Source organism: Falco rusticolus, chromosome 1 (genome assembly GCF_015220075.1).
Source record: "Falco rusticolus isolate bFalRus1 chromosome 1, bFalRus1.pri, whole genome shotgun sequence".
Taxonomy (NCBI): Eukaryota; Metazoa; Chordata; class Aves; order Falconiformes; family Falconidae; genus Falco; species Falco rusticolus.
Genome location: NC_051187.1, coordinates 50,465,393 through 50,490,517, shown reverse-complemented (window position 1 = coordinate 50,490,517; position 25,125 = coordinate 50,465,393). Strand labels below are relative to the sequence as shown.

Below are 25,125 nucleotides of genomic sequence, written 5' to 3'. Positions count from 1 at the left end.
TCGAAGCATTTAGATTCAGAATACCTACCAACTATTAGCATAGTTGAAAGAGTAATTGGAGCAGCTTCCCTGATTATTCTCTTAGTAAACAAACTGTACTCATAAAATGGCTTGGGAAAAGCCACATCTACTGTGATGTACTGAAAGAAAAAGACTGCAGAGCCACTTTCTCCTCTGTGGGAAGAACCTGTGTAGAGGGAGGAGCTCCTGTGGGGTCAGGCTGGCAGGATTTTCCCTTAGGGAAAGAGGCTTGATCGTTCAGCTTTCCAAAGTCCTGAGTATCCATTGGGAGGGATCCTCAGAGCACTCAGCAAACACTCCTTTCCCGGTTTGCTTTCAGGACCTGATGCATGCCATAGGAACCATGTGAAAAGCACAGGGGATTCTTTTGACATAAGTCATGCTGCCAGTAGCTGAAGCAGTCTGGTGGACCTCATCTGGCTTGGTGATTTTGTGGCATTAGAATTTACCACTGAAGCGGATTGCTGCTTTTTTTGTTTGTTTGTTTTGGTTTTTTGTGCCTGGCTACAGCATGGGCTTGCAGATACCAGTGTATGCCCATGGATTCCTACAACCAGAGATGCAGTGGAATGCTTCACATCAATCCATATACTGAATCTTCTGTTTTTGAGCTCCACTGCATTCCTTTGCTTCTGCTGCTGAAATATGGCATGTCTGTATTTTAAAGATGGGCTGAAGAAAGTGGAGTGGATTGTATTACAAGCAGAATGTTTAAATCTGGTGATAAATAGAAAGGAACAAAAGTGCATTCGAAAAAGTAGTTGCATTTAATGCTTCACACATGATTTGCTCAGCTAGTTTCTTTTATTGTGACACTGTAAATGCCTTTTTGCTTTTCCCCACAGAAGAAGAAATTCTAGTAGTTCTGCGGTGCCTTTTTTATGTGCATAATGAATGTTTGCTTTTGAGTATTACTTTACAAATAAGAAGTGGAGTTGTTTTATCCACAGTGGTTTTATCCCCCCTTTTTTTTTTATTATTATTCTTTTTGTATATTTTACTTTGAAAAGGTAATAATGGCTGCTGTGCAGTCTTGTACTTTCCATGGCTCTCCTCATGGAATAAGAGCTGGTGCTGCTCTTGTGTTGGGATGAGGAGCTCCCAGAGGAGCTGTGCACCCTAAGCTTGTGCTTACTGGAAATTCTTTTTGGACTGGCATGTGTGAGTCCTGACACTGGTCCGTGGGTAGCTGACACTTAATTATCCCCTCTTGCCTTCTTTCCATTGCTGTCACAGGCTAGATACCTTGCAAAGATGGAAATGGAAAGAATGTTTTTGCTCTTGTCCTCTTAGGTTATCCTTCAAAATGATCATTGCCCATTTAAGTGCTCATGTTACATAGACGTGACATGACAATGTAGAGGGTAGTGTAAGGCCTAAATTGTTTTTTTCACTATCCTTTTCAGTAAATGGTGGTGGGTGTTTTATAGTAACATGTAGTTTTGACAGAAGATGGTGAAAAAGGTGAGTAAACCCAAATATGGTCTCCAGGCTTTTGTTAATTTTGTCAGTACCTCAGTGCTTTTTCTGTTGGGGATTAGAGAGTATATGCCAAGTGTAGTGTAATATTATGTAGATACAAAAATACTTGTCAATCTTTACTGTTACTGCAGTAAGACAGACAGACACCATTGAAATCATAGTAACAAGCAATGTTTTACCTGCCTGTTGCACTGTTAGAACATGGCTTTGGGCTTTCAGAAGGGTCAGAAAAAAGGTGCAGAAGGCTAGTGCTTTCTCACAGCATGAGCTCGACAGTTTTATTTCCAGGTGCAGAACACTTAACTTCAGTGCTACAGTAATACTAAAGGATGCGATTCTAACATGCTGTTTAGTTATTATAGTTTAATGCCACTCAGCATTATAATTAGCTTTACTAGACATTAATAAGTGGGTTTAATATTCAAACCATGGTGTTGGAGTTAAGTGTGCCAATGAACCTTATCAGTGGAGGAAAAATGTAAATTTTAACTCATTTATCTCATTAGTCTTTAATAAGGCTGTGCTTCGCAAATCATGGCTGCATCATCTGCTGATTATAGCCTCTGATCTGCTAAGCAAAATAGCGCTCTAATAATAGCCATATATTGCGTACACCTCCCACTGGTGTTCTGAAGCACTTAATATATTTTTTTCTTCATTCAGAGGGCCTCAACTGTGTCTTACCTTCTCTGCACAATGCCAAAATGTAGAAATGAAAGTGAGATGAGAATTCATTACTTGCAGGCCCCGGGTTTGGAACTCTTTTGCCAAGTTAGAGTTTCTGATGGGGGCCAGAAGTCTAAATGTGTTGTCTGAGTGTGGTGCATAGAGTTTTCTGGGCAGTTAGAACAGGCAGGCTATCAGTTGAATAATGACAACTTGCTGCTTTAATAATAATCAGAGCTCTCCAAAAGTCTGTTGCTCTCATCTTAAGGAAGAAACGGAGCTGAGTGATTTCCTTTATGCTCATGTAAAAGGCAAGAGAATTGGAGAATGTTAAGTCTTCTAGCTTGAACTCTTGCATGTAGGTAGTTACCACTGTGGCTTGTGATGATGATTGTGTCCCAGCATGCTATTCAAAGCAAGTAAGAGGGAATTTAACACGTTTGAGGGAATTCTTCTGGGAAGTGCAGTCAATACTTTTTCCTAGCAAATTGCTCATACAGTCTTGTCTAAGTCCAAAGAAACTTGTTCAATCCATCTAGAAACTTTCAAGCTTTGATGGTTTCCCAATAAATGTTTGTAAGATTCAGTGATTGTGAGTAAACACAGTTGGTTCTGGTGTCTGAAGCAACAAAACTCCATCTTGCTTCTCTTTCTAGTGCAACTTCAGATATCTCTGAAACAGAGTATCATGAGAGAATCTGTTGTTTAAATGGTTGCTAGAGGTGCAAGGTTAATCTCTTTTCCTACCATCCTGTGTTAGGTTGATACTTAAACCCCTTTGTAGTGCTCTGAGGGATGTGAGATGGGACACCTGCTGTTGCACTGTATTTTAATAGCAGTAGCTACAGCCCTCGAGGGTCCGTAGAGCCCATTGGCTGCTTCTGGTGGTAGGTTTACTATGGTAGTAGTCATCCATCACAGTACTGTGTTTTATTTTTTTGCATTGATCTTATTGATGGTTGAGTTGGTAGATACACTGTCACAGGGAAAACTGAGGTTTTCCCCTTGTCAGAGAAAACCGCAGATCTTGGCTCCCAGTCCTGCCAAGTTAGATGATGGAGAGGCATTGCTACAACCACAGCTGTACATGCTGAATCTAGCAGACTCGAATTTTCAAGTGTTAGTGACTTTGGGGACTGGTTCTTTCCAATTAGGTTGATTGTTGTGGTGTGCATAATTGCAGGCGGATGCGCTTTGGTCCTGACACTCCTGAAGAGAGGTTTTCTACCATGCTTCGTTAATTTGTCATTAGTCATACATGTTTGCTGTACTGCTGACTTACTAATAACACCATTTATTTTCGGTTCGTTTTTCAGCACAGGTGATTGTGTGCAAATTCTCCCATAAAGTCAGTGAAGAGCCTCCTGAGACATTCTGTGATGCTCAGTACTGGAGGTTAATGTCCTTCAGAGTACGTGCCTGGGAACCGCAGGGATATCTGAACCCTGACTAGCAGAGAGACAATGTACTCTGAAACAGAGCTGTTATTGGAGTGCCCATGGCATGAATTACAATGCAAGTAAAGTGTTGTCCGTGGAGAGAGATGGACATGAAGATAAAACAGAGTACCGAGATGGCAATATATGTGCTGACAGTAGATATACTGTAATTTTTGTTTCAGCAGAGGGATAACTGGTAAATGGTGTAATAGCTTTGCATGTACCAAAGTACTTTCGTAACTGATACATCAAACCAAAAAATTGGTATATCTTTTCCAAGTCTCATAGCCTGTTTCCCCTTTTAATTGAGAGGTTGAAAAAAAGTTGTAAATTTGTAATTCAGCGTGAAGAACCATGTTCTCGGGAATAAAGTTGGAGGTGTTGCTTCCAAACATACTGTGGTTACAGCTGACTAACATTCAAGGCCTGTGCATACAGACTTTCACATGCCTCTTTAAACTGTTCCTGCCTCCAGCTTGTGCTTCTCCTTTAGAGCGCTGTGGGGACTGGTATGTCGTGTGTGACTTTGCATAAGGCTCAGTTTCCAATTTTGGATAGCACGTCTATTGCCAATTTGCAAGATTGTAAAGGTGAATTGGAAAACAGTAAGAGGAAATGGGAGAGGAAAGGTACTGGATTTCAGGCACGGGAGCTAAGAGTACACCCCAACTACTAAAAAAGAAGAAGTTATCGGTGTACTGTAACTTCAACAGCTCCAACAGCCTCAGGAGGAAGGACAGAAGCAGCAAGGCTGCTGAAGATGTACACAGACACTCACCACTTTTGGAGGTGTGCAGGCAGGAATAAGAACAAGCTATTGATGGGTGGAACCTGTGCTCTCCCACACCTGTAGGAGTCTCCTTAGGTGTTTCAGAATTAGATGGGAGAGGTTGTGGTTTGACTTCATCTGTGCCGAGAAGCATTTCTGCTAGAGCTGACATCCAACTGTCTTTTTTACTAAGCTTTTGGTATTGATCGTTCCAAATGTTTACAAAGTTTAAATAGTAATTTTATTTTTACTAGTTATTAATATTTACCCCACCTTTTAGTAGATACTGTTCTCCTGCAACATTTGTGAGATTCTGTGTTTTTCGGAGCGCTCCCTTTGTAAGATGTATAGTCTTCATTTGCAATTCAGAAAGGAGTATTATAAATGAATATGATTTACCTCCTTTTACCCTCCAGGGCATGAAAGTTGCTACTTTATCTTCATTCCTTCTTCAACTAGAAAGACAACTGTCTTTCACGTTTTCCCAAGGGTTCAAAGGCAAGACTGAAAAAAAATCATACAAATTTGTTATGAAAGTGTCAGATTACCTGGATTTTCTTTTTTTAAATTGTTCCCTTGATTATTTAGCAGTTTCTTTTTTTTTTTTTTTTTTTTAGCTTGCTGGCAATGTGCCTGAGACAAGTGTTGTATGGACTATATGTGTTTCTTTTTTTACCAGTGCATTCGTATGTCTTACTATTGAGGCAAAGGTAGTCACAAGAATGGCAGATGCTGTAATGTCATTCGGTTTCCAGTTGCAGAAGACTAGGTGATGTAAATGTGTAACATGTTTTCATAGTATAGCAGACTTGTGTTAATAGATTAGAGATAAATAATTAATAGTTAATTTCTACTCTGTATAACAGACAACTTAACAGTTTACATAACAAAAAATGAATTTATTCCTAGGAAAGCCGGAGAAGCTTAAAGGGAAAAATATCTACCACCCGTATAAAATGCAACGAAACTAAACAGAAATGGAAATATACATAACTTGGATTTTTCTTTGATTAGGCTTTTTATACACTAAAGATAAAAATGCCAACAATCCACTTTGGATTTTGCTGTTTGCTACCATATATGTATGAAGAGCAAAATATTCAGTGTACATATAGAGAACCATAACCTGTCAAAATCCACTCAAGTTGCAAATCTGTACTAATATTTTCAAATAAGGGTGTCACTGTAGGAGGAGAAGTTGGGTGGATCTATGCTCACAGATGGGGGAAGTGTTAGTTTATTGAGGTTCTTGACATTGCAACATGAATTAATATAAAATTAATCTTCAGCTTACGCTTGTCTGCTCTGATTGTGAATAGAAAGGGAGAGGGACAGCAGTGTTTCCATGCAGTTCCTATGAGACCAAATACCCGGGGTTTTGTGCATTATGGGAATGGGGAACTGGAGGGACAGGATAGGATTTTGTAAGGAGTGCTTCTTTGGCCTTTTTCCTTCTTCCTCATCCCTTTTCTTCAGTGAACAGTGTGCTATACTGATTTGTGGGTATTATCTTACACAGTAATGTTTATTCAGTGGTTTCCCCTAAATTTAGCAACTGATAGTCATAAAAGGAAATGAAAAAGGATTTTGCAAGTGCTTTTCTCTTTGCCAAGCCTGCAACATGATGTAGGACAAAGGGAGTTCACTAGCTTCTGGCACTTTCTCCAAGCTGAATTGCAGATGTCTGATGCAAACAGTGTTGGTTCACAGAGTGTTCTGTTCTTTCTGTTCTTTTTATTTTTTTAAAAAGAAGGAAAAAAAGACCATGAAAGTACATTTACATTCAAAAGTGTCAATCCACTAAATACATTTTATCACAACCCCCAACTTAATGTCAGGTGATACATAGTACATAAGGTGAAATATGAAAATGACCTTTCAGGTTTTATTAGCTCATTAAGTTTACTAGGTTTGAGGATTGATTTGTGATGGGCTTCTGCCATCCTACAGTGCAATGGAACAGTTGTCCTGAAGCTGTGTAACAATATGCTTGTGCTCATTCTCTTTGTTCACTAGTTCATCACATAGCTAACAGGTTATCACTTCAGAGTATAGGAAATAATGTTGACTTGGTGGATAAGTGTCTTGGGGTGGTAATTCTCTCCAAAATGAGTAGTTTCAATTAACCGTGTACAGAAAGATAAATGACAGATTCAAGTCCATCTGGTTAATTATTATAGTCTATGTACTATAACGAGCATATTGAGAAGTCTAAGAGGGTTTTACTGTGTGATAGGTCACTACCTAAATTTAGACAGAGTTATAAACCCCCCCTTCCCCCCTCCCCATCCCTTCCCCCCAAAAAAAAGAACTTTGTATTGTGAATGAAGCCCTGGGAGGAGAAATAAATAAGCTTCTGGAGTGTTATGTTAACAATTACACAATATTCATTCTATACCTAACAGTTTTGATTTTATGGCATATTCTGTCCTTTTCTAGACTTCTTAATTTGAAAGAGACAGATAAGGAGAAGTAACGTGCATGTGGACGAGAGAGGAATTCCATCTGCAAAGTGGAAGTTCTTTCTCAGTGAAAACTTGGTGACAATCCTCCAGGGAAACTGGTTGGTTGGTTGGTTTATTGATTTATTGATCAAGTAATCAGGATAATCTTAATGGTGTTTTACTACTGATTATTGTGCTTGAACTACATTTAGAACCTGCAAATTCATCTAAGAGTTTGGAAATAAAATGTTTATGGCTTCTTTATCATGAATTGTGGAATGTTTAGAATATATGTGTATTTGCATTTTATTGTGGATTACTGCTGAAAGCATACACATCTTCTTTAATGACAGTTTGTATTGACTTAATATTATTCTTGGAAATCTTAGGCTTACTATAATAAGTAATTTGACATATTATACTAATGACTTAAAAAACTCTCTTACATATTATTGCTATAGCCATAAAATACATAGCTTAATGTTGTTTTCTGTAATCTACATATGATAATTACAGGTATATTGATAACTTTTTTCTAGACTGACTTTCTCTCAGGAAGGTAGTATTTCCTATTCTCTATGCTAGTGTTCTGAAAATAGTTTTAAATCTTCAGAGTAGAGAGTCTTCTAGTCTTTTTCTGGTCTCATTCATCTTCCTGTCAGGAAGGTTTTCTAGATAGGCAACTTAATAATTTCCTATGAATTTATTTTAGACTTCTAGCTATAGACACTGTTCTACCTTTCTCAAAAAACCCAACAACTTAAAAGAAGAAAAGTTCCATTCACTTCAGCATCACAACTTCAAGGCACATGGTTTTCCTAAATTATGAGCATGTTGGAGCCAAGTTTGTGTCATGTAGATGTCAGAATTATCTTGGAAAGCAAAATCCATGTTGCAGATTGCATGGATCATTTTGATTTCTTTCTTCCTGTAGCATAACCAGAACATGAAGTAGGTTTTGTTAAATGTCTGTTTTCTGATGTGTTGCTTACTCCCACTCTTGGATAGTGATGAATTTTGAAATAAACCTTGTACAAATTCTCAGTAGAGATGGGGGGGTTGGCAGCAACTATTTTCCCCCAATAAATCAGTTCAATTATGACAAAACAAAATTACTACTGTAGACACAGCAGCTGAGATGTGCAATTCACCTATAAATCAAGGAATGGAAGGTAGCTGTCATTCAGTTGTGTGTGCTGTGCCCTTTGGGGTTGTTGTCTTTCTCTTTGAAACTTTTTATGAAAACATACTCTAAGTACAAAGTCCTAAACGGAGTTTTGTTTTGCTTGTACTGCCTGTCTCACACGGTGCAACACCAAATGCTTTGGTCGGTGGGTCTCAAACATTTTATTGACTTGGTTTTCCATGGAAATGTGCTTTTCTTGGGTCAGCAATTTTGGTGGTGATTTGGGACGAAGCAGCAAAGTTAAAGCCTTTTAATTTATTTCAGTTCAATGACATCTGCCTTCTTCAATATATAGATATAAATGAACTTTTCTGAGCTGCTTTTTTGATATTTTTTTTCAGTTTAGTTTGAGGTGTTAATATCCTTTTTGCAGCAGTTGTCTGGTAGTAGCAGAGAAGATACCTCAGTCATACTGTGCCAGAGTGCTACTAAGAATAGAGAGGTACCTATCTTGGATTTGAAGAACTTTTAGCTGCTATTGTGTCCTTAAGTTTTTAAACAACTTAATCTGTGTGTTGAACCACTAATTGTTACTGAATTATTACATTTCTGTAGTAGGCCAAAAGTGAGATCAAATACAGCAGAGAAACAGGTTTATTATATTCCTTATCTTTCTCTAAAAGGAATAAGTCATACCACTAGAATTGCAACCTTATTTTTTCCCTCCCTAGCTTCAGATTTATGACCTAGGGATATGAACATGTAGTTCATTCTTCCTGGGTCTTTGCGAGAGTCACTTCAGTGGCTGCATGCTCTTGTGCTCCAGTGACATTGCCTGTGTCCAAATGCATGTGGTAGGTGAACATGCCCGTGGTGTATCAGGTAAATGGGGCCCTCCTTGAGGAGGTCAAGGTCTCTGTCAAGTATTCTGCTTTGTTTAATTACTGTTTTCTTGAGCAATCGCTGCCACTTCTCTAGGTTTGGTAATATGTCCTTTGATTAATTGTCTATGCTGGTTAGCTGTATACCTTTCTTCTAGACCCACTGTGTATAATTTTAGCCTAACGCATCAATGCATTTTGGACCATACTGCCTAACTGGCCTTTCTGTTCTTTCTTTTTGGCTGACCCATGCAGCAGAAGTGTCTGAAGGCTTGAGATTTGGCTTAGCCTGTATGCATGTGCATAGGCTGCTAGTGCGAGTTGATCCCATTGCTTGCCCTTGAAGCATGCGCACTTATGCCTTTGCAGTGCTGCTGACCTGGAGCTGTCAGGCGGGCCTCTTGCCTGTCATTGTTGCTGCACTTACTGGAGGGAAACTGCCCATCCGCGTGTCTGAAGAACCATGCATTTATTTAATGTGGTGGCCTGGATCCCATAATGTGTAATACCATAGGATTACATAGATCACATGAAGAAGGTAGTGGTACCCCAGTTAGCTGTCTGAGCTCATGCAGTGAGCATGTGAGTAGTGTAGCTCCCTGGAGATTTGGGACAAGGTGAATGGTGTTTTTTAACTGCAGCAGGCCATAGATAGGCCAGTAGGATTTTTGTCTTGTTATAAAACTTACTGTGTGTAGTTTCTCTCATGAGATAGATCTTGTTAGGCAGTCTCTGTAGGGAGAAGTCACAAGACGTTCTTACTTTCATGTTAGCAAGTTGGATTAAATTGTGCTTGATGAGAACAGATTGGTACTTTAACTATATTGCTTTACAATTTGTGGGGACTCGTTCTCTGCTAGGCTTTTAGGCAGATAGCTTTATCAGTGTGAAACATATCTTCTCCCACCTACTCACGGGAGGCATAGTGTCTTTGCAGATCCTGGGTAGAAAAGATAGCTTGAAGAAAGATGACTAAATGTGAAAGGTTTGCTCAAGGTAGACAAAGGACAGGGCAACTGGTGGACTGCAGCATTGAAACATAAAAGAACAAACAAAGGAGGAGGGTAATTGTTCATGCAGTTTAAACTGTTCCTCTAGTAATACACTGCAGCTTTCTTGCTTCTGACAGTGAGTAGTACCTAAACAAAAAGAGGATCCTCTGATGCAGTGGCTTTTAACAGCTGATGTTTTCTCAGTTGCCTACCACAGACCTACTGCTCTCCAGAGAGCAAGCTGTAATCCTTCTGCGTTCTGGTGGTGAATGTATAGGATCATTAAGGGTGGGGATGTGGCTGTTCTTCATGTGCTTTGCTTTTGTAGCAAAACTTAACACAAGTGAGATGAATCCTTTGCTTTGAAAAGACTCATGTCTTCCTTTGAAATCGCTGCTGTTAATAAAATTTAAACCCTCTCCCCGATCATAGTCCCTAAAGAAAAGCTGACAAATTTATGCAGAAGGCTTTCTTTTCAACCAAAAATAAACAAACGCTCAACAAGGTCCCTTTTAAGCTGGAACTAAGTTTTGAGGCATGCTAAAATTTGCCACTCATTTTTCTCCTGCCCTCTCTCACCCACTTATCAGACACTGCAGAGATGTGATTACATAGCTATGCAAAAGACCATATAATTGCCCTCTGCTTCTTTGCAGTTATCTAATTTCAAGGCTCTTTATGCTACACTGATCAATGAAAATTTTTTGATATATGGAGTTTCTTTCACTGCCATTGAACCTTCTTATCAGTCTCTCAGTTTTCTCTTCTGTGCCTGGACTGACAGGGTGGAAAGCTTTGGCCAGTAGAGAAAAAGCAGACAGTACCTTACAACAGAGGTACACTTGTGATCAAGAACTGCTGGAGAGCACAGCATCTTAGTATTTCAACAGAAGACAACCTTGATACTCAAACTGCAGAACCTTGCAGTGTATTTTGTGTCTACCCTTACTGCGTTAGGCAGTGTATCTTTTGTCTGTATGTTGTGCATTGCCTGGGAAGCCCCGGTTCTGCAGACTTCTGTGCTATTTTTTTTTAATTCAAAAGTGAAACTTTCGAAGAGAGACACTCCAGTGGGAGTGGACTTCACAAGGGATTCTCCTCTATGTTGTTCTTCCAGTGTACTTTGCAGTAAAATAAGTACTTCTGTGCACTGGGGAGTTCAGCCCTGTAATCAGCTGTGTAAAAAGGGTTGATGATTTACAGACTTCAGAAGAAAAACTGAAAGCAGATATCCTCCATGAGTGCAATTGACTGGGTCTCAATCTTATGATTAATCTACAGCTACCCAGCACAGTTGTGGACTGCTGCATGTTTTTGAAGTGAAAATAGGCCGTGTTGCGCTGAAGTTTTCTGCTCTTTTCCTCCCATCCTCTTCATTTACCAGAGACTGCACAGATCTGTTACAGACCTATGCATATGACTGTGTAACTGTCTCTGCTGCTGCCTACGGAGAGACAAGTGCTTATTAACACGTTTGTATATGCAACATGGACCAGATTTGCAGAGAAAAAACCTCCAACCAACTAACCAAGCCTACATTGAAAGCAATTTAATATGAGATCAACAAAGTTTATGTAGGTGCAAATTAGTTGCCGAGTTTCAAAAGCTGTTGTGTGGTTATACAGAGAATATAGGAAGATCTTAGGGGGGATAGTGACTTGGCTCTTTGAATCTCCATTCCTTGTGTGTGTGATATGTATGCTGGTGCTTCTTGTTCCACATGGGGATTCTTAAATATATAAACCCTTGGTGGTAGGGGCAGGTACCTCCATGTAGTAGAAGAGGGGTTAGAGACAAAAGTGTTGTTAGTATAGGCAGTTGAAATTGCCTATGAAGTGTAGGTAGACTTGGCCTTGTAACAGGGTTAAAAGGCTGATAGATTAGATAAGTTTGAATCGTGGAAAGATTTACCTAAGAAGGTTCTGTTATTGTGTTACAGGGTCAAGGTATTAAACTGAGCAGTGGGTTTTGGAGGTAGAATTTTGAATGGAGTGCAGGAGAGGTGTATTAGCGCTTGTCAGGACTATCAAACGGTGGAGTAATACCTTGATCAGGATTTAGCAGAGAGGAAAGGCCAAGTTATTGTAAAATTTTAACCATAAACTGATTAAAGTAAACAGTTAGTTTTGTTCTTTGTGGCCACCAAGTTCACTTCTACCCCTTCCTGCATCAATTGGTGTTCTATAAATTAATTTATTTTCTCACTTTTGGACTCAGTGTGGTCAAGTTATTTGTCCTGCTCAATTGGCATTAGTTTTACTTCACACGGAATAATATGATGTTGCAGTTTCTGTGGCACATTTGGTCTTGCAAAATAATCAAGAAAACCTACTAATCTAATAACAAAATCTGCTTACCACAAATATAATGAATATATTCTTTCTACTACTGCTATAAATACAGCATGCTAACTTCAGATTGATAGGTATCTTAAAAGATAGTATATCATCCAATTCAATTACTTCCCTTTCTAAAACAGGTACGGTCTTTTTAGGATCTACTCTGTGACCACTTAAATTGTCAAAAGCTTTGTATGCTTCTTGCAACACTGTTACAGAGTTTAAAGACTTTGAAGCCTACACAAGCTATTAGTGTTTTGTATTACTAAGGAAATCCAAGCATCTCAAGGTGCATTCCAAACTGGAAATATTTGCTTTCTTAAGAAAATTGATTTGATCTTAGAAATATTATTGCATATTGCGGTCTGCTTGTTGCTGTCTTGTTACATTTAAATTAGAGATGATTAAAACCCCATAGTATTGGCTGCTGTGTGGATAACATCTGTGTTCTCTCAATACTCTTAGATTTCTGATCCGATAGCTGGGCTAGATGAAAGTGAACTTAACTGTTATCAGCTTAATGCTTGCTGCAGGCAAGCTGCAAGCTAATAATCTAAACTTGGTATTTTTGTTCTTCATTTGATGCTTTGTAAAGTCTGTTTGTGATGACTTTGTGCAATAGGAGTGAACATTCAGAATGAATTCTTAGACTGAATTTTACTGAGATGATGTTGTTTGTCACAAGGGACAAATGATCTTTTCTGTGATTCTTTGTTATTAAAGATGTAAGTGGCTTTAATCTTGTGATTGTATGTATGTATGTGCACTGTACTGCTAGGTGCAGGTTTTAGAGTATATAAGTGCTGGAGATGAGCTTTCTATTTTACAGTTTGTCAATCACATACTCCCAAAGATCTGTATCAAGCAATGGGGTAGTATTTGTTCCTGTAATAACAAATATAGTAAATGGACCAGGCAGGATGCATGCAACATCATCTCAAAGGAAGCTTCCTAAAAGTTTTCTGTGGTTGATAGCATAGCCATTTCTGGGGTTAGCCATACTGAAAGCCCTTGCTGTTCTGATCTTGTGTCTTCTAACTCTGAAAAAGATCCAACTTGGATCAAAATGCTTGCAGTTGTTAATGACCTGTGTATCTGAGAACTCCCAGCATTATAATTTGAATGTGCCCAAATTGGGACTTGGAAATAGCAAAAGTCTCGTAAATACCTTGGCTAAATAGGACCTTAGGAGACTTCATGCAGGAGATGAAGGGACACCTGCTTGTCTGCTTGTCTTGAAGACTTCTTTCACAGGGACTGTATCAGTTCTTTTTATATGGTGGCTAGATTTAGGATATCCTTGTGTAGCAAAAGATGTCCACGCTGCAAGTGCAGACTGTAGCAGTCACCTGCTTAGGCAGTAAGCTGTTAGCGGAGGCAGGACTTGAGTGTTCAGTAACATAGTGGTGGTTATAAATTCTTACACAAATGTCAATAACTAAGTAGCACTTCTGTGGAAAGTGAGCCTTCCTACTGGGCACACAGACATAGTAGTGGCTCCGTCACTGGATCTCTTGGGGCACCTTGCTGTATATTGAATGTGTGTTGAGAGATGTTCCATTTCTGTTCACTGTAGGTCATCTTATAGCTGCAGAGAAGTAGGGCAATATTTCAGGAATCTGTAAATGACTAAAGCACCAGTATGGAACCTCTACCCAAAAAAAGTATTTTTGGAGTGCTGCAAGATAGAAATACTTATTTAAAGGAGGATCTGTCTGATGGGGAGAGATTAGGTACTGTATTGAGGTTTATGGAGTAGAATCTGAGGCTGTGGTAGGAAAGATGGGTGAAGAAAAAAGAGAAAATTGCAAAGGATAGGGAGGACAGAGAATTAAAACAGAGTAGAGGAGAAGAGAAGGTGATGGGTTATGTAGTTTTGGATTGCCTTTGTATGGTACATCCTAGAGCTCTGCATGCATCTCAAGAGTCTTACATCACTCATCCTTGATATTTAACAGCATTCTTGAAGGATGCCATAATTTCCTTTATTGTTGTTTACTAACTTAAATAGTGGATGCTGATCTTAAGTTTCCGATTCAACTTTTTGTATCATACGGCTGTACTGCAAGAATTTGTCATGTGATATCTTACTGCGTTAGATATCAATTTCTTTTATTTAAACTCATAAATAGCATGCAAAGTCTACATTGAAACAACCTCTAAGTTGTAAAGTCAAGCAACTTGTAAATTCCAGAATTGAGCTTGCCTCTGCTTTGTTAATTAAGTTCTTTTGCTGCACCTTATGATACCATCTTTAATTACACAATCACATTAGGTTTTTCCAAAGCTGCTTGCTTCACTTCATGCACAGGACAGATCTGCTCAAAGGGTGAATCAGGGCTGTGCTGTGAAGGGCACTTTTGCCTGGAGGAGGCTGCTGAACTTTTAAAGAAATGAGAAGACTTTTGTTTGAAGGAGAGGGCTGACAGAGAGGGAACTGATAGGAAGTGAACAGGTGATTTGAAGAATAGGTCAATTAAATAGGCCTTTGGATTATTAGGTATGGTATTAGGCAAACTACTTAGAGAAGGCTTTTTCTAAGTGGTCTCTGAACATGCATCTTGTTTTGATTTTTTTTTTTTGGTAGAAATGTTGAGCTTTCAGAGCTGCAAGCAAAACTCATCAGAAGCTGTGCATTGAACATATAGTGGTACCTGCTTAAGTCAGTAAAAATAAAAAAACCCAGATCCTAGGCCTCTGAAGCTGGGTTCTCAGATCCACTTGCCACTTTGATCTATGATTGTTTTGTATTTTAATTTTGGGGGTGGTGTGTGTGTGTGTGGTGTGGGTTTGTTTGTATGTTTCTGTGCAGGAACATCCATAATGTAGAGGTAGTGCTATTCATTTTTACAGGACTTACAGGTTTAAGAAGTAGCAATATACTGGTAAGTGCCTTCAAGTAAGTGAGCACATGAACCAAACTGTTGGGAAAGAGTGCTTCAAGGTGTAAGGTCAGTGTAAGCACAGAAGAGATAGACAGGTGAGAAGTGTGAGTGGAGTAGTGGGACAAGGAGTAGAGAGACTTTGACATTTTATAAGGGATTACTTCTGTTCCCAGTGTTAGCTGGCTCTCATGAGCTAATTCTCACCGGTTTTGCACAGTGTTCTCCAGTGCATCTGATTCTAGGAGGTTTATTACCTGGTGAGTAGCTTGTATGGAGCGCCAGCTTCATTCTGGAAGTAGTGTTACCCAAACAGATAAACCGTCTGGAATTTATGCCGACTTCTCCACACATGGATTGTTTTATCTGCAAAAAGGGTGAACTGGATTGTGTTAATTGTATTGCTTGAGAGTGTTTAGAAAACACAGGAAAGCATAGGAAATGCATCTTGTGTGCTGTAAGAAGCAAGGGTTAGGATGGAGGGGGAAGGCTCTGATCATGCAGTTGAATCTTGTTGAAACCTGAACATGTGAATATACATATATAGATACAGGGGATTGCATAACCACCTTTTGCTTTTTGCTTGCTTCAGAAATCTAGTTGTACCCTGTATATTTTTGGCTGGTTTTGAGACAGGCTGTAAGTTTTCTTGTGCTAACAGTTTCAAGAATGTAAGCAGAGCACAAATGCAGGGAGCAGAGATGTCCACTGCCCAGAAAAGACTTTTGCCTTTTAAGATATATGCAGAGAAATACCTGCTATACTGGCAGAGAATTGCTATATGAGCTGTGGCAACTGATAGTACAAAATTTTCCTCATGTATTTCACTAAGCCAATGAATGTCCAGGGGCCCTGGGATCCTAATGAAGACTAGAGAAAAGGAGAGGACTTCAAAATGCAGTCTCTAATGAAAATAAAAATCTGCTGTGATTTACGCAAACTGTAGGAACTTGTAGTGCATTTGTTGGCTTCCTAAACTCTTTGTGTGTTGGTGTTGTGGAGGTTTGATTCAGGTGGGGATTTTGGAGGAATTTTGGGGTGTATGTGTTTTTTTTGTTGGTACATTGGGGTTTTTGTTGGCTTTTTTGTTTGGTTTGGGGTTTGTGTTTTTTTGTGTGTGGGTTTTTTGTTTTTTTTTTTTTGCTATGGCCCAAACCAGAATTGAATTAAAAGCCTAGTTCACTTGCAAAAAGGGGACTAAAAATATAAAGCTTATGGAGGGGGGAAAAAAAAGGTGGGGGGACACCTGTGTGATTTAAATATTGTTGCTTGAGGGAATAATATGTTCTCTTAAGCCTCTCAAATATCTGGAAAATACCTGTCTTTGTTTCATTTTATCTTTCCCCTGCAGGTGTGCAACTACTTTAATACTCAGGTGTCTAGGATATTAAATACTGCATGAAAAGAATGTTTCAATGTTTAGTCTTATTCTCATAGTCCTTTAATATGACATCTCAATGCATTTGACTTAGCATACATGAAGGTTTTATCTTTTATGTTGTTTGGTTTTGATTACTTTGGTATTGGTACAGATGCATCCCCATACTTGCATATGGTGTTCTATAGGTGTTTCCAACTGTTTATTATATGCTTTCTGACAGAAAACTTTTGAAGTATTTGTAATTATTCATGGAAACACTGTTTTAAAAAAAAAAAAAACAGAAATAACCTGCACTACTTTTACGTGTGTAGTTTATACAACATTATTTACTAAGCAACTCTGGAGAGAGACATGATCAGATGGCTAAAATATCGCAATGAAAAACTAAAAATATAGTGACTTATGCATAAAATGTTTACTGCATGAGCTTCTGTTATGCTTGTTTGGTTTAGTAACACCTTAATTCAGCCACTGATCTCAGAAGTTTGAGCATTAGAAACTATTATCATGAGGAAAAGTTTCAGAAGCTGGTCCCATATAACATGCTTTCAAATATTCTATCCTCAAACTGAATTAAAAGAAAAATGATTTTAGTATTGTCTTTAAGTATGTTCTTTTTCTTACACCCTGTATTTTAATGTGCATAGGTATATTTGTGTTTTGTTTTTCTTTGAACAGATTTCTCTGGATACCAAAGCTCAAAACACAGTATCAATGTCATCATGATGCTTGAACATCTGTAGCTAACTAGAAGATTTAGAAAAGAAATTCATCATGGCTTAGTTGGCTTGACCTTTGGATAATTTATAATGTCCTCTGGAACCAGTATCAGCAAAAACCAGCAGGCTCCAAGCCTGCAGGGTGTTGACCCAGAAACATGCATGATAGTGTTTAGAACGCACTGGGCACAGGTAATGTTAATTAGTTTTATTGATTTGAAGTAGGCTGCATTAATAAGAATTTGCTTCATTCTTTCTTTTGGGATAATCCTGCATCCTCAGGAACAAATGTCCTTCATGCAGAATGTAGTAGATGACAATTTAAAACACAAAGGTTATTAACATTTCAAGGTACGGTTAGGTTTTACTAATCACACTTTGAACTCCAGATTTGCATCTAAATGGGAAGTGATAGGACATAGTAATGTCTCACAGAAGGCCTAGATCTTCTTACTGGCTTTCCTAGTGATTCATGGTGACTTGTACCCTGTTGCAAACCTCTGTGCTTCCTTTCCTTACGCTGGGTAAGGCTTGCCTATCTTTTGTAAAGCATATTAGACACGTGGTGCAAACCTGTATGCAGTGTTGTTTATTATGGATAGACATAAATTATGCACTTCAGCATATTCTAAAAACTGTTTGCATGCCATCAGGATTATAATTGCTTTTAGGCAAAGATGTTTTGCTCTGAGCACTATAACATAGGATATTTGATGCAGAATATGAATAACTCTGTGCTGCTGCTTTTGCTGTTTTTTGGCTATCCTGAGAAGCAAGACAGATGAATGGTGGTGTTCCTGAGATGTTTCCAGAGTCAGAGGAACCATTGCTCAAGAGTCACCTTTTCTCACTTAACTCTAGTGATGCTGTCGTGTTAGGGGAGCTGCTCTTCCCTTGTGTTTTTGTGGCAGTTTTGCTCCACAAAAAGGCTAAAGATGGTCGTTGTTTCACAGACAATGAGCTTCACTGATTGTGTGCTGAACAGAATTTAATCCAGGGGTGTAAGTGCTGGGATGACAATTGTTACTCAATCCTAAATCTATACTGAATTTTGCAAGATTACATGAGCATCAGTGGCCTTTTGGTATCGTGTAAGATGCAGCAAGGAAAGATCAGCTCTGTGGGCTTCTGCTACTCTGACTACTGCAAGTCACCTCATGATATTGATACGCCTGAGCACGGTTACTCTAGCTGAAGAGCAGGCCTTTTGATTTCAGTCCTCTGTGACAAAGCAACTTTATTTCAAACACCAGTGAAACTGACTTTCTGAAGGCTAAGGGAGCCTAGTTTATCCATATTTCAGAGAATCCCAAGTTTTCAGCAACAGAAATGGCAAATTTAGGCAATTATTAGAAAAAAAAAAGATTAACAAAATAATTGTGTTTTGGCCTCGTACGTTCCAAATGTGAAACTTTTAAACTTAGAAAGTTTGACAGACAAAACCAAAAAGCGTAAAAAGAGTTTGTGCTTCTTGTGCTAAGAATTTTGATGTTTTGGCTTTTTTTTCTTTATGGGTTAAGTGCATATTTTTAAAAAAATGCATTCAAAGATATGATCTGCATTTGTTTCTCTTTAGGTTCTGAAAATCTTAGAGAAGCATGATCCTTTGAAAAACACTCAGGCAAAGTATGGGGCAATTTCACCTGATGAGGCCAGCACTGTTCAGAATTATGTGGAGCACATGCTTTTCTTATTAATTGAGGAGCAAGCAAAGGATGCCTCAATGGGGCCTATTCTGGAGTTTGTGGTCTCAGAAAACATCATGGAGAAGCTTTTTCTTTGGAGCTTACGGCGCGAGTTCACTGATGAGACAAAAATCGAGCAACTGAAAATGTATGAAATGCTAGTAACCCAATCTCATCAGCCTTTGCTGCATCACAAGCCCATCTTGAAGCCTTTGATGATGTTACTAAGTTCCTGCTCAGGAACAGCCACTCCAACAGTAGAAACAGAACTGGTTGTCCTCTTGAACCAGCTCTGCTCAATAATAGCCAAAGATCCCTCCATTTTAGAACTGTTTTTCCACACCAGCGAGGACCAAGGAGCTGCCAATTTCCTCATATTTTCTCTGTTGATTCCCTTCATCCATCGGGAAGGAACAGTAGGCCAACAGGCCCGTGATGCACTGCTTTTCATAATGTCTCTGTCTGCAGAAAACAACGTTGTTGCAAACCACATAGCAGAAAACACCTATTTTTGCCCAGTAAGTTGTTCTTGTTTTGCTTGATCTTCAATGGTAAACCATCTCCCCTGTATTCTTCTCATCCTTTTCTGTCATTGTTGATAAAGGTGTGTTGTAACGCATTTGTTTCTGCTAACAGCTGTTTCACGAATTGTAACACTGTTTAAGCTGGTCCTACTGCCAGAGTCTTACTCCTTGCTCCCACACCGGTGTCTTTGGGCCAGCACAAGTGTTTTTGCAGTCACACAGTGAATTGAATTGGGAAACTGATGAAAGTTACAGCAGAACTTGGTGGGAAGGAAACCTGTTCTGTCTCACTGTGGGGCCCCTGTGAGGTTCTGGGGGTGAAGGGAGTGAGAAGTGGGAACAGGGTGTTCTGAGGCTGTTGTTTCTGGTGGCAGTGCTAGCTTAAACAGGCGGCGCTTGCCACATTATAACATCAGTTCAACAGTTAAAAAAATAAGTGTGAAAATAGTGTGAGTGTTATAAAGTGTAGTATTTTTGCAAGGTGAAAGGGAGACTTGCTCTTTGTCATAGAGTTGGACATTTCCATGGCTGTCTCAGGCAATGTTGCAAAAATCAGTTTGCGATCTGCAACAGATGGGTTCAAAACCAAACATTGTTCTGTAGAGAAGGTGCTCTTGTGTGCCAGTTTTTGGACTGATTCTTTTATCTTCTGTGTGGCTTGCATTTTAGTTTAATCAATGCCCCAAAAAAATTCAATTGAGGGGAGCCTTACATAGCTAACTAAAGCAAAGAGCTTTAGAGCAGAATACACAAGAATCCCTGTCTTAAGCATTAGTGCATGACAGCTATTCCAGCCATAGGTTTCCATTTACTCTGAGGTTGCTACGTCCTTTGAGCAGCAGGGCAGAGCCAGTTTTGCAGGCGGGAGGAGGCCTACAAGTTCCAAAACAAAACTTCTAATTGGTTTCCTTTGTCAGTTGTAAATATTGCATTGAATTTCTTGTGCTGAGAGACTCTAGTTGACCTTGTTTAATAGATGGTGCTAAAGACTATGAACTTGATTCTCAAACTGTCCCTGAGACAGATACTATTATTGGATCTGTGCTATAACTTCCATAATTACATCTTCCAATTAATTAAAAAAAAAAAAAAGCAGACTTTTTACACTGAAGATAAAAGCCAGCCATATTAACCTTCGAACAGCAGGGAGCCATGATTGACAATCATTCTAATTAGGAAGGCTTCTTGTCAAAGTGTGCTCAAATCAGACTTTCTGAGCAGTAATGAGACTGGCCTAAATCTATAATAAAACTTTAATGCAATACCATAGAATTAGCATACTAGCACATCTTTTTTTTGAATCTGAGTGTCATGAGTTGAAGAAGCAGGTTTTGTTCTAGTGGAAGACTCTGTAGGTGTCAGTGTTATTTTTGTATATCCCTCAAATCACTGCAGATGTGGCCTCAGCTACTCTGCAAAACAGCTAGTGCAGTCCTGTGCTAATAGGAATGGCGTTTGGATGGCCACGTGGTGATGCTATCTCTGGTTCTGGGGCTGAGTTGCTTGGTAGTATCTAGGGGTTTCTTTACCATGCCTTATTAAATAGTACAGACATCCCCTGGGATGGGGTCTGGCCATAAATCTCTGCTGCCTTATATACCAATTTCAATGTTAGATATGTGCCAAAGTGATCCTGAATGCTTTCTTGCTATTAGCTTTTGTGCTAACTTTGATTAGCAGCTTTTTAAAACTAGATTGTCCGTAACATTCAAAACTGTAGGCAAATAAACTATTAAGAAGGAAGGGGACAGGCTGCAGTAAGATATGTGACTATTTTTAACACAGAACGCGTAGACAAACTCTTCGACAAAGTTTTCTGATTTTACAGAGGTTTTTCTGCCATACAATTTTTATCATGTTTTGACCTGAAAGTTTTCTGAATCTGATTGAAGATATTGTCTGTTCAGCATTATAAGAAGAAACAGTATTTCTAAACAATTTTCAGCAGGATATCATCTCAAAGTCTCTCCATAAAACTTTGTATTTGTAAATGCCTCACCGCTTAGGAAATCAAGTATTAAAGCAGGACTCTGCTTTATTATTATGACTCTGCAATGTCCTTGAAAAGTTGAGGCTGCAAAGAGGTAGAAAGACTATGGATACGGGAGGAAAGGAAATTATTAAAGGGAAGGAATTGGCCATATAGTAATTGATTATATATTTACAACACATTTTAATCATATAATGTGTCTGGGATTACAAATCATAGTCAGTGTCTTCTGTGAGTCAAGAGAAAGTAAATAAATCAAGGAGACTGGTTTGCAAAGAGACTTATGACTCAGTGGTGGGAAAAAAACCGCTGGAGATGCTTGTAAAAGTAGATGAGCATTTAGGGTTGACATGACAAATCTTGGGAGAAGTTTAAAAGGACACTGCTCTGGGTAAAACAAAAAATAAAACCAATGTTGCCCTTCCAGGACATGAACTCATTCATTTCCTTCCCTTTCCTTTTTTTTTTAATTTATGTTCATAATTTTACTGATTAAAACTTCATAATGTAGTGCATTGTTTTATATGCCTGCTTATGGAATGGGAAGAGTTCTGTTAGTAGTTTCAAATAGCAATCCTGTTTATATCATATATGCCTATGAAAATTTTCAAATGTTTTTTATGTAAAGAGATGAAATTGCTTTCAGTGGCTACTCTCTGTCTCAGAGCTTTAGAAACATTATTTTGGAGAGTCACGTGTTGTACTTAATAGCAAAAATAAGAGCTTTTTAGACTACAGAATTTAGCAGCTACATCTGTCGCTTCTTACTTCAGTATTTCAGACAAACTAAAGAGTTCTTTACTTCAAGGCATTGACTGAGTTCATTGCTCCTTTCAGGGGAGAGTAGTAAGTTTTGTTCAAGGTCAGTTTCTTGTGCTTAAGGACTAAACTTCTGTATGAAGGAGAAAAATGGACAGTACACAGCTCTGAAAATCAGATTGCTTACTGAGAGGTTTAGTGTGTGTTTATGAATAGCAATTAAATCCTAAGCAGACAATGAAAAATCAAGTGTGCATTAATTAACAGGTTGCAACAGAAAAGAAATTCAAGTTCTCTCTTCAGAGTTTTTCTTCCTAGAAGCATCTGAAGCCCGGGTTTGTGAATCTAAGTGCGTGAGGGTTACGTATACGTAGTTCTATAGGCCTACTAAGACTTTCCTAAGTTTTTGCTTTGAGCTCTTCTATGCTGAGAGAGAGAAAAAACAAAAAAGATTCAGGTTATAGAAAAATGTGATTGTACAAATAAAGCTTTAGCTTCTTAGATTTTTAACATATCTGTAGCATCTGTCTTTATATATCTATGTATATACGTGTATGAAAAAGTATCACAGCATGCTAAAGCAGTGAATTTTCTACATATTCCCCTCCTCCCCCCCACTTAATATTTGGCTTAATTATGTATACCAGAATAACTCCATCTTCAGAATTGTGATTTAGGAATGGAAAGCGTTCAAAAAGACAGCCTTTGTCTGGCTTGGCTGGGTTAGCAATTGTAATTGGTATTGTGTATGATCAAAACCTGAATCTGCTTCTGTGAACCTGCAGTCTTTGACCTGCACATTGTGAACTGTTTGTTTTCTAATAGATTAAACAGTTGTGTTTCATCTGAGCTTTGACTGTCTAGCACTGTCGATGCCAAGTAGCCCTTTGTAGAAAGAGGAAGAGTTCTTACAGGAGTCTAATGAATGAAAATTAAAGATTTCCATCAGACTGAGTCTTAGTGTTCCCATTAAAATGATGATCATATTAAAAATTATCCTGAGGTTGTACAAAATCATGTCACGCAGGTAAGAGTTGTAAATAATATTTAGACATTTTCCAGCCTCAAATAACTTTAATTATTAAAATCTTGGTCTGAAGCTACTAAATACTCTGGATATATGCAGTAAAATTTAAAAAAACTTTTTAGAAGTATGCTTTTAAAATTGTAACTAAAAATCCAATCTTGTGCTTCAGTGGAATGTTCTACATAAATCTGTAAGCCTTAACATCACTGGAAACAGTGTCTATAGAGTAACTATTTCAGGTTCTTTTGTTTCTTCCGTTCCCCCTTCCAAATAAATAAGAAAGGAAAATGAGAAATCACAAATGGTGAGAGTTGTTTTTAAATTATTTTTTTAAAGTGGATTCAGTTGAGTTCAAGTGCCTAGGAATGAAAGTCAGCATAGTTCTGTGGTCTCTGTGGGGCTGAACTTCATTTTTGTTGATTGGGGCGCTTTAACCCTCCATTTCTAATGTTTCATATTTCAGAGTGAAATCACTTCTTAGAGGCATCTGTAAGCAGTAACATTCAAATTGCCAAGAAAAGAAAGGCAAACTGTAGGTAAATGACAGTGATGGCTTCTTCTGGAAGGGACTGAAGGAAAGTGTAAAATGCTTTTACAAGTATTAAAAGAGAAATAATAACTTTGGATTAAAAAAATATAAGACAACCTGATTTTCTCCATCACTTTCTCCTAAATACCAGCTCTTGAAAGAAGGGTATTAAATGGAAGGCTCTTTAAAATATTCATGTCTTTCTGCTACAGGACTCTTTCAAAAGGAAAGGAAATTAATCTCAACGCTCTTACCTTACTAAAACTAGTAAGGGAAACAGTTTGTGGCATTGTCATTCAAGCAGATGGCCAGTTGGAAAGTTAACTTATTTCTCCTTTCGTTTTGAAATACAGGTGCTAGCAACAGGATTAAGTGGCCTCTATTCATCTTTGCCTACAAAGCTGGAGGAAAAAGGAGAAGAGTGGCACTGTCTGCTGAAAGATGACTGGCTGTTGTCACCAGCCCTTGTACAGTTCATGAATTCCCTTGAATTTTGCAATGCTGTGATACAGGTAATGGAGCAGAGTCAGTGTGTCAGTTGGAAGTAGGAGTTTTTTATACATTCTGCCGAAGTTTGTAAACTTCAGCGTTTATTTACTTTTATTAATGGCATAGGCTTCTTAAGTTACACTGAAATAAGTTGCTTATGAAATGAATGCTTTGTGCTGTTTGTCTTGGTTATAAGGTTATGAGGATGAATTAATATATTATTGGTTTTTAGGTGACAAATGTTTCAAATGAAAACAGTAGATTTGTGTGGTAGCATGATATTTCATTATGTAATTGGAAGGATGTTCTGGTTTTTTTAAACCATGTTTCCTTCACATGTGGGAAAATACAGTCTTTATATATTTAAGCACTGAAAAACAATCTGTGTTTGCCTAAGCTCTCATAATAGTGTACAAAAAGAAAACAGTCTGTTTTGCCTGTTGGCAAGTACTGCATAAAGAAAGCTTTCCAAGCAGAATTTAGGTATCTTCCTAGAAATGTAAATTCATTTTAGATTGGCCTGTTCGTAATCCGCTCTCTATTCTTAGTGATTATTTCTTGATTACATTTTTTTTTCCTGGCTTTGATCCCTTACTATTTTTTCCCTTTGATCTAAACGTAAAATGAGATTTCTGTCTTTTTACATTGTTTTTAGAACCCTGGTCCAGTATTCTATTAAAACATGATGTAAGTTCTACAGAAACTCTGGATGTATGTGTTACTTGAAGAAATATGCTGAATAGGATCAAAAATTTAATCACATTTAGTGTTAAATAAAAGAAATTTTTTAATGAGATGTGTGCAAAATACAGTAAAGCAACTGTTTGACTATTAAAGCATTGAACAAGCGAAAATAATAGTAGATGTCATCCTTTAAATGTGATATACAAGATGTTTAACATGCATCTTTAAAGGTGGCCAATATTCATTTTGGTGTCTAAGAATTTTTCTACAAATCCTGATTTGCAGGAGGTCATATTT

The 25,125-nt window shown here is 38.2% G+C and overlaps 1 protein-coding gene across 4 annotated transcripts in view; it reads left to right on the top strand.

Annotated features, from left to right (window-relative positions):
- FAM160A1 (family with sequence similarity 160 member A1) overlaps positions 1-25,125 on the top strand; it is an 89,145-nt gene that overhangs the window by 34,450 nt on the left and 29,570 nt on the right. For 2 of the 4 annotated variants that reach the window (XM_037378701.1, XM_037378725.1), the window contains 4 exons: positions 6,817-6,940; positions 17,101-17,333; positions 18,718-19,344; positions 24,009-24,167. In XM_037378701.1, coding sequence (XP_037234598.1) covers positions 17,232-17,333; positions 18,718-19,344; positions 24,009-24,167 — 888 coding nt within the window. In that variant the 5' untranslated portion in view covers positions 6,817-6,940; positions 17,101-17,231. The remainder of the gene's footprint in view (positions 1-6,816; positions 6,941-17,100; positions 17,334-18,717; positions 19,345-24,008; positions 24,168-25,125) is intronic. The other 2 variants (XM_037378714.1, XM_037378708.1) reach the window with 1 other exon arrangement.